The 14824-nt window shown below is 46.1% G+C and overlaps 1 protein-coding gene across 1 annotated transcript in view; it reads left to right on the forward strand.

Moving 5' to 3' along the window:
* Positions 1–3216: 3216 nt before the first annotated feature.
* PLEKHM1 (pleckstrin homology and RUN domain containing M1) overlaps positions 3217–14824 on the forward strand; it is a gene marked incomplete at its 5' end in the record, with an annotated part of 34210 nt that continues 22602 nt past the window's right edge. The window contains one exon of the mRNA XM_032270026.1: positions 3217–3767. Within this exon, the coding sequence (XP_032125917.1) occupies positions 3217–3767 (551 nt within the window). The remainder of the gene's footprint in view (positions 3768–14824) is intronic.

Below are 14824 nucleotides of genomic sequence, written 5' to 3' on the forward strand. Positions count from 1 at the left end.
TGGTGCGATCTTGGCTTACTGCAATTTCACCTCCCAGATTCAAGCAATGCTCTGCCTCAGCCTCCTGAGTAGCTGGGATTACAGGTGGCTGCCACCATGCCCAGCTAATTTTTTGTATTTTTAGTAGAGACGGGATTTCACCATGTTGGTCAGGCTGTTCTCAAATTCCTGACCTCGTGATCTGTCCACCTCAGCCTCCCAAAGTGCTAGGATTACAGGCGTGAGCCACCAAGCCCCACCATATGTTTTTAATTCTCTTAGTTATATACCTAGGGGTGGAATTGCTGGGTCATATGTACCTCTATGTTTAACTTTTTGAGGAACTACCAAATTGTTTTCTGCAGTAGTTATGTCATTTTACATTCTCACCACTAATATTTACAAGTTATAATTTTTCTACATCTTTGCCAACCCTTGTTATTTTCTGTCTTTTTTTTATAACCATCCCAGTGGGTATAAAGTAGTATCTCATTGTAGTTTTGATTTGCATTTCTCTTTGACTAATGATGTTGAGTATCTTTTTCATGTGCTTATCGAACATTTGAATATCTTCTTTGGAGAAATGTATGTTCAGATCCTTTGCCCATTTAAAAATTTGGTTATAGCCGGGCATGGTGGCTCACGCCTATAATCCAAGCACTTTGGAGGCCAAAGCGGGCAGATCACCTGAGGTCAGGAGTTCAAGACCAGCCTGACCAACATGGTGAAACCCCGTCTTTTAAAAAAATAAATAAATAAAAATTAAAAATTTTGGTTATTTATCTTTTTATTGTTGATTTGTAAGAGTTCTGTATACATTCTGATTAATAGGCCCTTCTATATAATTAAAAATATTTCCCCCCATTTTGTGAGTTGTTTTTTTGTTTTTTGTTTTTTACCTTCTTGATAGTATCCTTTAAAACACAAACATTTTTTATTTTTTTTTTTTGAGACAGAGTCTTACTCTTGCCCAGTCTGGAGTGCAGTGGCACAATCTTGGCTCACTGCAGTCTCTCCCTCCCGGGTTCAAGCGATCCTCCTGCCTCAGCCCCCCAAGTAGCTGGGATTACAGGTGTGTGCCACCACACCTAGCTAATTTTAGTATTTTTAGTAGAGATGGTGTTTCACCATGTTGGCCAGGCTGGTCTCAAACTCTTGGCCTCAGGTGATCCACCCATCTTGGCCTCCCAAACTGCTGGGATAACATGAATTTATTTATTTATTTATTTATTTAGACAGAGTCTTGCAGTGTCACCCAAGCTAGAGTGCAGTGGTATGATCTCAGCTCACTGTAACCTCCACGTCCTGGGTTCAAGCAATTCTCCTGCCTCAGCCTCCCAAGTAGCTGGGACTACAGGTGCCCGCCACCACGCCTATCTAATTTTTTTTGTATTATTAATAGAGACAGGGTTTCACTACGTTGGTCTGGCTGGTGTTGAACTCCTGACCTTGTGATCCACCCACCTCGGCCTCCCAAAGTGCTGAGATTATAGGCATGAGCCACCGTGACTGGCCAATTTATTTTTTATTACTTGCTTATGGTGTAGATCTCACCTCTAAGAAACCATTGCCTAATGCAAAGACATGAAGTTTATACTTCTCTTTCCTTCTAAAAGCTTTAAGGTTTTAGCTCTTACATTTAGGTCTTTAATCCATTTTGAGCTAATTTTTGTATATAATGTGAGATAGCAGTCTAGCTTTTTTCTTTTGCATGTGACCCACTCACTTATCTCAGCACCATTGTTGAAAAGGCTATTCTCTCCCCCATTATAATGTGTTGGTGTCTATGTTGAAAATCAGTTACTTTTTTTTTGTAAATAGAGTCTCCCTCTGTCGCCCAGGCTGGAATGCAGTGGTGTGATCTTGGCTCACTGCAACTTCCTTCTCCCAGATTCAAGCAATTCTCTGCCTCAGCCTCCTGAGTAACTGGGATTACAGGTGCCCACCACCATGCCTGGCTACTTTTTGTATTTTTAGTAGAGACAGGGTTTCACCATCTTGGCCAGGCTAGTCTTGAACTCCTGACCTTGTGATCCACCCACCTTGACCTCCCAAAGTGCTGGGATTACAAGCGTGAGCCACCGAGCCTGGCCAAAATCAGTTACTTATACATGTATGGATTGGCCACCTATTCTTGACTATAATGTCTTGAAATGTTGTTTGGGGTTAAGATGGTATAGGTAAGAGCAGAGCTCACTGGGAAGAAAATCAGGTAAGCAACTTGGATTCTAAAATCCTCATTTCCATAAGCCCAAATTAAGGGGAGCTTCATGTGTCTTCTGGACCCAGTCCAAGCCATCAGGGCAGATGCATGCAGGCTTTTGAGCCTCAAACAGCCTGTGGCCGTCAGAACCTGCATTTGCTCAGGCTGATTTTCATTTGCTCAGACAGCCTGTGGCCGTCTGAACCTGCATTTGCCCATGACGTGCTCCACTGGTTTTATAAGCAGAAGAGATAGCAAACAGGTTTATTTTCAAAATGGGGCTTGGCTCCTCAGAAGCCTCAGGAGAGGGAGGAGCAGTTGCTAGTCAGTGCACATTCCAGAAGGCCCAGAGCATGTTTCTGTGCAGTGTTTATGTGTGAGTGTGTGTGTACACGCACATATACCAAGGCAGTAACATTGCTCCCTGCGGCCCCAGGAAGCACACGGAGGAGATAGGGAGTGGCAGTCCCACCACGGAGAGTGAGCAGGAGCACATCTTGTGTGTACTCACATCCACCCTCACACACCTGCTGCACACTGAGCTCCAGCAGCAGTTTCTGGGGATGTGAGGCTTTGCTGTCTCCACACCCAGTCCAGCTCTGAGGGGACCAGCCCTTGCGCCTCCTCCAGCTCTGCTGTCCCAGTGCTTGCCTAGGAACAAAGGATGACCTCGCTTAGGAAACCTGTTAGCCCTCGCTTCTCCTAGTCCCTGCTACAGGGCACAGAGTCCTGGCGCCTCAGCTCCCTGTGCTGCGGAGGAGGCCTGTTCTGAGACTCTCTGTCCCCGGAGGCTCTGCTGCAGACTGTGTTTGGGGAAAGGATGGCCCACACAACTGTGTGTTTGGCTGAGCAAGCTCTCCAGGCCCACAGCTAGCCTACTCAGAATGCCAGTAAGTCCCCGTTCACACCAAGTCTTCTGTCTGCTGTGGGAGCTTCTTCACCTGATATCCTGGGCTCCACAAATCACCTGTTCACACAGTCTGCCTAAATCCTGGCCAGGAAGAAAGTGGTGGGAGTGTCAGAGGAGGACTGAGTGAGGGCAGTGCAGTGGATAATTAAGAGGGTGTGGGTTGTTTTAAATCACAAAACAGCAGTTTTACCTTCTTTCCTCTACCCCAGTAGCCTTGGGCATTGTCACAACAACCTGTCACACAGGTTTCTTTGTTTAAAAACTTCTAGGGTATTGTTGGAATTCAGCAAAGCCCAGGTGAACTCTGTGCCAACCAACGGACTGAGCCAAGAAACGGAGATCCCCACACCACAGGCCACTCTCTCCCTCCGTGGCCTCGACACTAGCACACACGCGCACCGTGAGGCACCTGCAGAGCCCCTTCCTGCCCAGGCAGCCTCTGGAACTCAAGATGATGTCCACCCGCAGGAGCCTCATCCCCAGTCGCCCAGCACCCTGGACTTAGAGCAGCTGGGCACTGCCCAAGCTGCCCCTGCAGAGAGCGCCTCAGGCCAGCAGCCTTCTAGTACTGTCAGCGAGACAGCCGGAGCAGTGGGCCCAGGGAATGGCCCGCAGAAGGCCCTGGCACATGATAGAGCTGGACCGAAGCTGGTAGTTTCCTCACCCACCAGTCCGGTGAGTGGTGCAAGCCATTTCGGGGGCGGTCTTGGGAAAAGTCAGCTGACACAGGATTTCCCCAGCTAGTGACCCCGAGTGGTCTCTGCCTTCTCCCTGTTAGCCTTCCTCTCCCTGTGTGGTGATAGTGTTAATAGCATCGTGATGGTGGGGCTCATGTTTCTTGATGTGTGAGCTGTAGATGTAAGCCAGGCACTGGGCTGATCACTTCCCATTTGTATCTCTTGTCATTTTCATGTCACTCTGTGAAGATCATTCTCATCTGACCACAGTCTCAGCTCTTTAACCACTACCACTCACCAGCATAAGTCCTTGGGCAAGCCACTTCAGCTCTCTGAACCTTCATTTCCTCCTTAGTACTCGTTATTATTAATTTTTTTTTTTTTTGAGATGGAGTCTTGCTCTGTTGCCTAGGCTAGAGTGCAGTGGCACAATCTCTGCCCACTGCCACCTTCGCCTCCTGGGTTCAAGTGATTCTCCTGCCTCAGCCTCCTAAGTAGCTGGGATTACAGGCGCCCACCACCATGCCCAGCTAATTTTTGTATTTTTAGTAGAGATGGGGTTTCACCAGGTTGACCAGGCTGGTCTCAATCCACTTGCCTCGGCCTCCCAAAGTGCTGGGATTACAGGCATGAGCCAGTGCACTCAGCCTATTAAATTAATATTTTTATAAAATACTGGGCCTTGAACATACTCACTTTGCAGCATGACCCAGGTTTTAGAGCTGTACTGTCCAATATGGCACCTAGCCACTTGTGGCTGTTAAACACTTAAAATGTAGCAAGTCCACGTGGAGATGTGCCATGTGAAATAAGTGCTGGATTTCTGCAACGTAGCATGATAAAAGAATAGAAAATCTCCCTTTTTAGGCTGGGCGTGGTGGCTCACGCCTGTAATCCAAGCACTTTGGAGGCCAAGACAGGTGGATCACCGGAGGTTGGGAGTTCAAGACCAGCCTGACCAACATGGTGAAACCCTGTCTTAAAAAAAAAAAGAAAAATCTCCCTTCTTAATGGATTGCGTGTTAGAATGAAAATATTTGGGGACTAGGATTGCTTGAGCCCAGGAGTTGGAAACCAGCCTCGGCCAACAAAGTGAAATTCCGTCTCCACAAAAATCTCATAATATTTTAAGAAAGTTTACGAATTTGTGTTGGGCCACATTGAAAGCTATCCTGGGCCGCATGTGCCTCTGGGCTGTGGGTTGGACAAGCTTGCTGTAAATCGTATGACTCAGGATGGGGCCAGAGCCATGGAATAGACAGGCAGAGGCACCCCACCCCCTTTTTTTTTAACGGCTTTATTGAGACAGAATTCAAATACTATACAATTCACCTGTTAAAGTATAATACCATGTTTTTTAGTATATTCATACAGTTGTGTAATCATCACCACGGTCTAATTGTAGAACACTTTTATCCCCTATGGAAGAAATCTTCTATCCATTAGCAATCACTTCCATCTCTCTCCCTTCAACCCCAGGTCACCACTAATTTGCTTTCTATCTTTATAGATTTGTCCATTCTAGCCATTTTATAGAAATGAGATTATGTAATGTGTGACCTTTTGTGTCCGGCTTCTTTCATGTAGCATGTGTTTTTGAGGTTCATCCATGTTGTGGCATGTATGAATACATCATTCCTTTTTATAGCTGAGTAGTCTCCCATTGTATATTTCACTGTATGGCCATGTCCCTTTTTATGTATGGTTGCATCAACTGATGGACATTTGAGTTACTTCCACTTTAGGCTATTATAAATAATACTGCTACAAATATTCATGTGTAAGTTTTTGTGTGGGCATATGTTTTTGATTCTCCTGGATGCATAACTAGGAGTAGAATTTTCGGATCATATAAGTATATTTAACCTTTTGAGGAACTGCCAAACTGTTTTCCAAAGCAGCTGCCCATTTTGTATTCCCCATATCCTCACCAACAGTTTGTACAGTCTAGTTTTTTTTTTTTTTTTTTTTTTTTGGAAGTGGAGTCTCGTTGTTGCCCAGGCTGGATGGAGTATAGTGGTGCAATCTTGGCTCACCGCAGCCTCAACTTCCGGGACTCAGGTGCTCCTCCTGCCTTCGCCTCCTTAGTAGCTGGGATGACAGGCTCATACCACCATGCTTGGCTAATTTTTTTGTATTTTTTATAGAAATGAGGTTTCACCATGTTGCCCAGGCTGGTTCTTTAAATAGTGTATATTCTGGATTCTAGTCCCTTACCGATACATTATTTACAAATATTTTCTCCATTCTGTGGGTTGCCTGTTCACTCTTTCAGTGATATTGTTGGCAGCATAAAAGCTTTTAATTTTGATGTAGTCCAATTTATCTAGTTTTTCTTTTGTTACTTGTCCTTTTGGTGTTAGCATCTAAGTACCCATTACCTGATCCAAAGTCACAAAGACTTACCTCCATGATTTCTTCTTAGAATGTTATCATTTTAGCTCTTACATGTGACTCTGTGGTCCATCTTGAGTTAACTTTTGTGTATGAAGGATGTAGGTACCCAACAGAACCAGCACCATTTGTTGAAAAGGCCATCCTTTCCCTGAGGAATTGCCCCATTTTCTCCTTTAAAAAATTTTTGAGCAATGATGTATGTAAAGTACCAGATCTTCAGTGTCTACGTTGGTGAGTATTTACTTATGATGTGCATCCTGTGACCACCATCTAGATCAAGATATAGACAGTGTCTAGCCCACCAGGGGCTCCTGTGGACATTCTCCCAGTCATTATGCCCCTTGAAAACCACCATTCTGACTTTTAGCACCTTGCGTTAGTTTTTTTCTGTTGTTGAACCTCATGCCTCTAAATGGAATCATGCAGTATGTTTTTTGTTTTTTGTTTTTTTTTTTGAGACAGAGTCTCACTCTGTCGCCCAAGCTGGAGTGCAATGGCACGATCTCAGCTCACTACAACCTCCGCCTCACGGATTCAAGCGATTTTCCTGCCTCAGCCCCCCGAGTAGCTAGGGCTACAGGCACATGCCACCACGCCTGGCTAATTTTTGTATTTTTAGTAGAGACGGGTTTCACCATGTTGGCCAGACTGGTCTCGATCTCTTGACCTCATGATCCACCTGCCTCAGCCTCCCAAAGTGCTGGGATTATAGGCATGAGCCACTGGGCCCGGCCTCAGTATGTATTCTTTCGTGTCTGGTTTCTTTCACTGAACACTACGTCTGTGAGCTTCAGCTGTACATATAGTATGAGGCTATGGTTTGTTCTTTTCCATTGTTCTATAGTATTCCATTGTAAAAATATATCACAACCTATTATCCATTCTCCTGTTAATGAACATTTGGGTTGTTTGCAGATTTTGACTATTCTGAAGAAAGCTGTAGTGAACATTCTTGTACGTGCTTTTGGAGAGCCTTGGTGCTTATTTCTGTGGGTATATACCTGGGAATGGAATTACTAGGTCCTAGGGTGGCAAATGTTTAGCTTTGTTTTTTGTTTTTTGTTTTGAGACTGAGTCTCGATCATTGCCCAGGCTGGAGCGCAATAGCGCAATCTCAGCTTACTGCAACCTCCGCCTCCTGGGTCCAAGCGATTCTTTTGCCTCAGCCTCATGAGTAGCTGGGACTACAGGCGTATGCCACCATGTCTGGCTAATTTTTTGTATTTTTAATAGAGTCAGGGTTTCACTGTGTTAGACAGGATGGTCTCGATCTCCTGACCTTGTGATCCGCCCACCTCCGCCTCCCAAAGTGCTGGGATTACAGGTGTGAGCCACCGTGCACAGCATGTTTAACTTTAATAATTAGCACCACCAAACAGTTTTCTGAAGTGTTGTGCTAATTTATACTCATATTGGCAACAAATGAGCATTCTAGTTGCTCTTTATTCTTGCCAATGGTGTCACCAATCTTTTTAATTTTAGCCACTCTGGTAGATGTGTAGTGGTTTTAATTTTCATTTCTTTGATGACTAAAGGTGATACTTTTTCATTTGCTTATCGGCCAGTCAATCCTCTTTTATAGAATGTCTGTCCAAGCTGTCATCCCAGTCTTACATTTAGTTGTATGTGTCTATATTGATTTGTAGGAGCTCTTTATATATTATAGATTTAAATCTTTTATTGGGCAAAAATAATATATATATCAAGTATCTTTTTCTAGTCTATAGGATTAGACTTTTAAATCTCCTAATGGTATTTTTATTCACCAGCGATTCTTTTAATGATGTGCAGTTTATCAGTCTTTTTGTTTATGGTTTGCCCCATTTAAGAGATACTCATCTCCACCAAGGATCTGAAGGTATTTGTTTATATTATCTTCTAGAAGTTTTAGTGATTTATGTTTCACAATTAGGCTTGTGATCTTTCTGGGACTGATTGATATTTATTTATTTATTTTTTTAGAGATGGGGTTTTACCATGTTGGTCAGCAGGCTGGTCTTGAACTCCTGACCTCGTGATCCACCCACCTCGGCCTCCCAAAGTGCTGGGATTACAGGCATGAGCCACCATGCCCAGCCTCTGGGATTGATTTTTGTATGTGGTGTGAGTTAGAAGTCACACTGGGTGACTTCTAACTGGGTGCAGTGGATCACACGTGTAATCCCAGCACTTTGGGAGGCCGAGGCAGGCGGATCACGAGGTCAGGAAATCGAGACCATCCTGGTTAACACGGTGAAACCCCATCTCTACAAAAATACAAAAAAATTAGCTGGGTGTGGTGGCACGCACCTGTAGTTTCAGCTACTCGGGAGGCTGAGGCAGGAGAATACCCAGGAGGCAGAGGTTGCTGTGAGCCAAGATCGTGCTACTGCACTTCAGTCTGGGTGACAACCTCTGTCTCAAAAAAAAAAAAAAGTCAAAGCTCATATTTTTCTATATGAATATCTGATTGGCCTCACTCTGTTTCTTGGATATGACCATGTAAATCACAGAACGGTCAGTGTGGGTCAGACTCTTTGTATTTGCTTTTCTGAAGATGCTTCAGTACATCCTGAATATTTACTTCCTGAAAATGAATGCTCTAGGACCCTGAAGGTTGTGACTGCGCACCTACCAACCCATGCTGAAGGTTGAAGAGAAAAGCTCTGTAGTGCCTGCCTTGAGCTGGAGGCAGAGTGACAACCTGCCTCGATGCTGGCTGTGTGCCCCACGGGGCTCCACAGAGCGGCACTGACCAGGTTGAGTTCACTCCTGCCCAGGGTCTAGCTTCTGCTTTACAGGCTCAGGCATCCTATCTTGCCAAGGCCTCAAAGCTGATGGGACAGGGTAACATCTTTGCTCACTAAGCTCTGATCCACTGGCCTCCTTGCAGCCTGAGGTTGGAAGGAGTCCAAGCGAGCTCCTTCCAACCTCAGGCTTCTTTATTTAAATTTTTTTTTGAGGCAGAGGCTCACTCTGTCACCTAAGCTGAAGTACAGTGGCGCGATCTCAGCTCACTGAAACTTTCGCCTCCCAGGTTCAAGTACCTCTCATGCATCAGCCTCCCAAGTAGCTGGGATTACAGATGCCCCCCACCACGCCCAGCTAATTTTTGTGTTTTTAGTAGAGATGGGGTTTCACCATGTTGATCAGGCTGGTCTCAAACTCCTGGCCTCAAGTGATCTACCTGCCTCAGCCTCCCAAAGTGCTGGGATTACAGGCATGAGCCACCATACCTGGCCCAGCCTCAGGCTTTTATGTTTGCTGTTCCTTCTTTCCCAACTTGCTACATTGTTGTCTCAGCCTTTCCTGACCGGACCCCCATAGCTCAAAAGCCATCCCCAGTGACGCTGTGTCTCATTCATCTGCTTGACTTTGCTTATAACACTCATAATTACAGTATATTATCTTTTTGTCTCCTTGTTTATTTTCTGTCTTCCTTACTAGAATATTAGCTCTATGATACAGAGCACCAGGCCTGTTCACTTTTGTATTGTCAGCACCAAGCACTGGACCTGGGAGAGAGTAGGCATCGGTGAATAGTCCTCAAACTCCCAAGAGATTCTTGAGATACCAACTTCTAAGTTTATTTTGTTTCCCCATCCCAGTATAAGGCTGTTTGGAATGGTTCTTTTTCTTGGTATGTCCGGCAAGTGCCTGGCCCAGAATCATATAAGATGAGGGATTAAATCATGACCATCCCAATATCTTTAATATAAAATAACAAAGGTGAATCAAGGGGCCTGGAAGGAAGGAGACAAATGTGAATTTTAAGATTGTGGACGTTCAGGCTGGGCATGATGGCTCACGCCTGTAATCCCAGCACTTTGGGAAGCCAAAGCAGGCCATCGAAGTGTATCGTCAAGCGGACAGAGTGGTCAGGTTGGTGTGATCATAGCAGGCTCTGCCTCTGTGCCAGCTACAGGGAACTCTGATTGCTGGAAGGTTGCTTAGGGAATGTCACATGTAAGCACTTGGTGCTGAGTCTGATGTGAGAACCTCGGGTCCTGCTGCCGTCCTGTGTCCATCTCACAGGGGAGTTGTGGATGCATTCACTGCTCATTCAGTAGGTAGTCACCAGGTACCACTATATAGCCTGCCAGCTTACGTGGACCTGCTGGGCTCCTGGCCTGTGGACAGTGCCAGGCTGTGCCCTGCATGTCTACCCCTGTGGTCCTCATCTTTCTATGCTTCTGTCAATTAGCCATGTGCTTTTTATTTGACGTTATTTTGGGGGAGGTGTTGTGGTCACCGTCAGGTTTTATGGTACAGAGACCCATTCAGTCTTTCTCTTTAAAAAATTGATTTTTAATTCATTGAACACAAAGCACCTACTATAAGCCAAGCACCATGTTAAGTGCTAGGGGTAGAGTGATACAACAGGACAGACAAGAGCCCTTTAGGGACAGATATTAGATTAGACAAATGATTATCTGCATCATAATTACACTTGTGCTAAGCCCTGGGAAGGAAAGGTGCAGGGAGTAGGGGGCTCTCAGGGGTGACACATGTCTGGGATCTGGGGGCTATGAGTTCGTTTCAGTTTAACTCCCAGGGGGCAGTGTGAGTTCTAGGACTTGGTCTTCATCACTGTCCCCATGGACCACCTGCCCATGGTACTTGGTTCCACTCCCACAGTTATGAGTACAGGCAGTTCCTTTGCCTGGCGTAATGAGGACAAGCTGGACAAAGTCTCATCCTTCTGAAAGTGGCCCAGAGACCATGTGTCTCACTCCTCAGCCACACTCCTCTCTGGGATTCAGGTGTTATATATGGTGTCATGAAGCCTTTAGTAATGCAAGGTGGCATTCTTTTGTCTTGGGTACCTGGTGACGGTCATGGCTGTGCTATAGATCCTTAGTCGATGATGATTTCCCTCTACTGTTAAAGGGCAGGGTACTGGCCAGACATGGTCCCTGAGTGAGCAGGTTGTAGGAACGTGGTGGAAAAAAAAGGAGAGAAGGAAGCCAGGTGCCGTGGCTCACGCCTGTAATCCCAACACTTTGGGAGGCTGAGGCAGGCTGATCACCTGAGGTCGGGAGTTCGAGACCAGCCTGGCCAACATGGTGAAACCCTGTCTCTACTAAAAACATAAAAATTAGCTGGGTGTGGTGGTGGGTGCCTGTAATCCTAGCTACTCAGGAGGCTGAGGCAGGAGAATTGGTTGAACCTGGGAGGTAAAAGTTGCAGTGAGCCAAGATCATACCACTGCAGTCCAGCCTGGGTGACAGAATAAGACTCCATCTCAAAAAAAAGAAGAAAGGAGAGAAGAGAGAAACAATGGTGTTCATGCGTGTACTCTCTCTCATACCCTCTCTCCTCTCCCCACCCACCTGGGGCACACAGCCTCAGAGCTCTGTCCAGGCCCATATGCAGAAGCTCCGAGGAACCTGCATTCTCACTGTTTTTCCCTGTTGCTTGAGAAAGCAAAAGGCTACAATCAGGAGAAGGGCAAAAAAAAAAAAAAAAAAAGAAAGAAAGAAAGCAAAAGGTGTTTCCTAGTTTCATTTCCTGGCAGCTGTGATCAACAGACTGTGTCTGAACATGTCCTAGTAGTCTCTTTACTCACAGGAAAGAGAAGCCCTCCCCACTGAATGTCCATTTTTTGTTTGTTTTTGAGACAGACTCTTGCTCTGTTACCCAGGCTAGAGTGCAATAGCTCCATCGATCTCAGCTCACTGCAACCCCTGCCTCCCAGTCTCAAGCAATTCTCATGCCTCCACCTCCCAAGTAGCTGAGATTACAGGCATGCACTACCACACCCAGCTAATTTTTATATTTTTAGTAGAGATGGGGTTTCACCATATTGTCCAGGCTGGTCTCAAACTCTTGGCCTCAAACAATTTTCCTGCCTTGTCCTACCAAAGTGCTGGGATTACAGGCATGAGCCACCATGCCCAGCCTGAACATCCATAATCTTAAATTTCACATTTGTCTCCTTCGTTCCAGGCCCCTTGGCACACCTTTGTTATTTTATGTTAAAGACATTGGGGTGGTTTTGATTTATACCCTCATCTTGTACGACCTTGGGCCAAGCACTTGTTGGAGATACCAAGAAAAAGAACCATTCTAAACAGCCTTATAGGTACTAGAAGCAGGATAAGCACAGAATATCGTGGGATCCCAGTCGGGGCCTAACCCAGCTAGGGATGGGAAGGGCGGAGGCTGGGTGAGAGAAGCTTCCAGGCAGAGGTGATGGTTGTCCCCAGAGCTGAGTCTTCAGGGATAGTACTATCTCCTGTCAGGGCCATTCGCAGGGGCTGGAGATCACATGACTTCCCAGGTATATGTGAGGCTGCCCAGATAGCCACATGGTTGCTGGGGAGCTGTTTCTCCTGCCTATTTTCCTCAGGGAGGTCCCCCAGGTCTTGATGACCTATGCAGGCTTTGCTCAGTATCTAGTCCCCAGTGCCTTGACTGACACATCATCTGCCACTGGGAGGGGGGAAGCACCTGCCAGTTCTGAAGGCCCCATGGAGGAGGCCCTGGGGACCTAGTTCTGTGAGCTGCCCCCTGCTCAAGTGCCTGAGTCAGAACTTGCCACCCTTGGCTTGAGGAGTTGTGTAGCATCCAAATGGATCCAACTGTCCAAACCAGCCCTCCCCTGATTACAAAGCAGGTATGCAGTCTTGATTCAGGGACTGGAAAGAGCAGTGTCAGGGTCAGGTTAGTGGCACTTAACAAAACAGGAGGGCTGGTCGTACCACTGTGTGACTCAGTTCCTCTGTGTACACAGCCACTTAGCATAGCCCAGCCAGCTTCCTTGCCTCTGCTCTTCCATGTTCAGACACAGAAGGCCAGGGAGGAATTGAAATACTGGAGAAAAGGAACTAGAATCCACTCCCACAAGCCCATTCACCCCAGGTGCTCCCCGCAACCCCATCTCTCCCAGCCAGTGAGCAGCTTCAGATTCAAAAGAGAACAACGAAGGGATGGGGCAGGGCCAGGCTGCCTGGGGTTGCAGGACCCTGCGCAGAAGTGAGTGGCAGAGGCAGCCAGTGAGGACCCTGAGACCTACTCGCCAGGCCTCCCTCATCTCAGACCTGAAAGCAGGGCTTAGAAACCCTGCATACTGGGACAGCTAGATACCCACATGCAAAATAATAACACCCCTTCCTCACACCTTACACCAAAACTAACTCAAAATGGATCAGAAACCTAAATATAAGAGCTAAACTTCACAGCTCTTGGCAGAAAACACAGAAGTAAATCTTTGTGATACTGGCGTAGGCAAAGGTTTTTTAAGATACAACACCAGAATCACAAACAACAAAAATAGACTTCAACAAAACCTGGACTTCATCAAAAGTAACAATGTATGTGCTCCAGAGGGCACCAGCAGAAAAGTGAAAGCACATCACAGAATTGGGAGAAAATATTTGCAAATCATAAATCTGATAAGGGTCTCATATTCAGAATACATAAAGCACCTTACAACTTAGATTAGTTCCTAGGGCCAGCATAACAAAGTACCATACATGCGATGGTTTAAAACAACACACATTGCTGGGCGGGTAGCTCACACCTGTGATCTTAGCACTTCGGGAGGCCAAGGTGTGTGGATCACTTGAGTCCAAGGGTTCAAAACTAGCCTGGGCAATGTGGTGAAACTCATCTCTACTAAAAATGTAAAATACTAGCTGGGCGTGCTGGCGTATGCCTGTAGTCTCAGCTACTCAGCGGGCCTGAAGTGGGAGGATTACCACTATACTCCAGCCTGGGCAAAGGGCAAGACCCTGCCTCAAAACAAAATAAAACAGGCCAGGTGCCATGGCTCACACCTGTAATCCCAACACTTTGGGAGGCCAAGGCAGGTGGATCACCTGAGGTCAGGAGTTCAAGACCAGCCTGGGCAACATGGTGAAACCCTGTCTCAACTAAAAATACAAAAATTAGCCGGGCATGGTGGTGCGCTCCTGTAATCCCAGCTACTCGGGAGGCCAAGGCAGGAGAATTGCTTGAACCCGGGAGGTGGAGGTTGCAGTGAACCGAGATTGCACCATTGCACTCCATCCTGGGTGACTGAGCAACATTCTGTCTCAAAACCAAAACAAAACAAAACTGATATTTATTCTCTGATAGTTCTGGCGGCTCCTTCTGGAGAGTCTAAGGAAGACTCTGTTCTCGCCTTTCTCCTGGGTTTTGGTGTTACAGGCGCTTGTTTGCATTCCTTGGCTTGTAGACGTGTCACTCCGGTCTTCTCTCTCCACTGTCACACATGGTCTTCCTCCGTGTCTCTGTCTTCACTTGGTGTTCTCCTCTCTTTGCGTGTCTTTTCTCCTCCTCTTATAAAGACACCAGTCATACTTGATGAAGAGCCCATTCCACTCCAGCATGACCTCATCTTAACTAATGACTTCTGCAAAGACTCTATTTCCAAATAAGGTCACATTCTGAGGTACTAGGGGGTAGAATTTCAACATGTTCTTTTGGGGGGGCCACAATTCAACCCACAGCACAACACAATTCAACAACAAAAAGCCCCATTTTAAGACAGACAATGGATTTGAGTAGATTTGAATGGATTTGATTAGATTTCTAAAGGAGAGAAATTGGAACCCTCATACATTGCTGGTGGGAATATAAAATGGTGCAGCCTCTTTGGAAAACAGCTTGGTAATTCCTCAAGAAGGGAAACAGAGTTACACATGACCCAGCAAGTCTACTCCTAAGTATACA

This window comes from Sapajus apella, unplaced genomic scaffold (assembly GCF_009761245.1).
Source record: "Sapajus apella isolate SASKATOON/1434 unplaced genomic scaffold, GSC_monkey_1.0 scaffold201, whole genome shotgun sequence".
Classification (NCBI taxonomy): domain Eukaryota; kingdom Metazoa; phylum Chordata; class Mammalia; order Primates; family Cebidae; genus Sapajus; species Sapajus apella.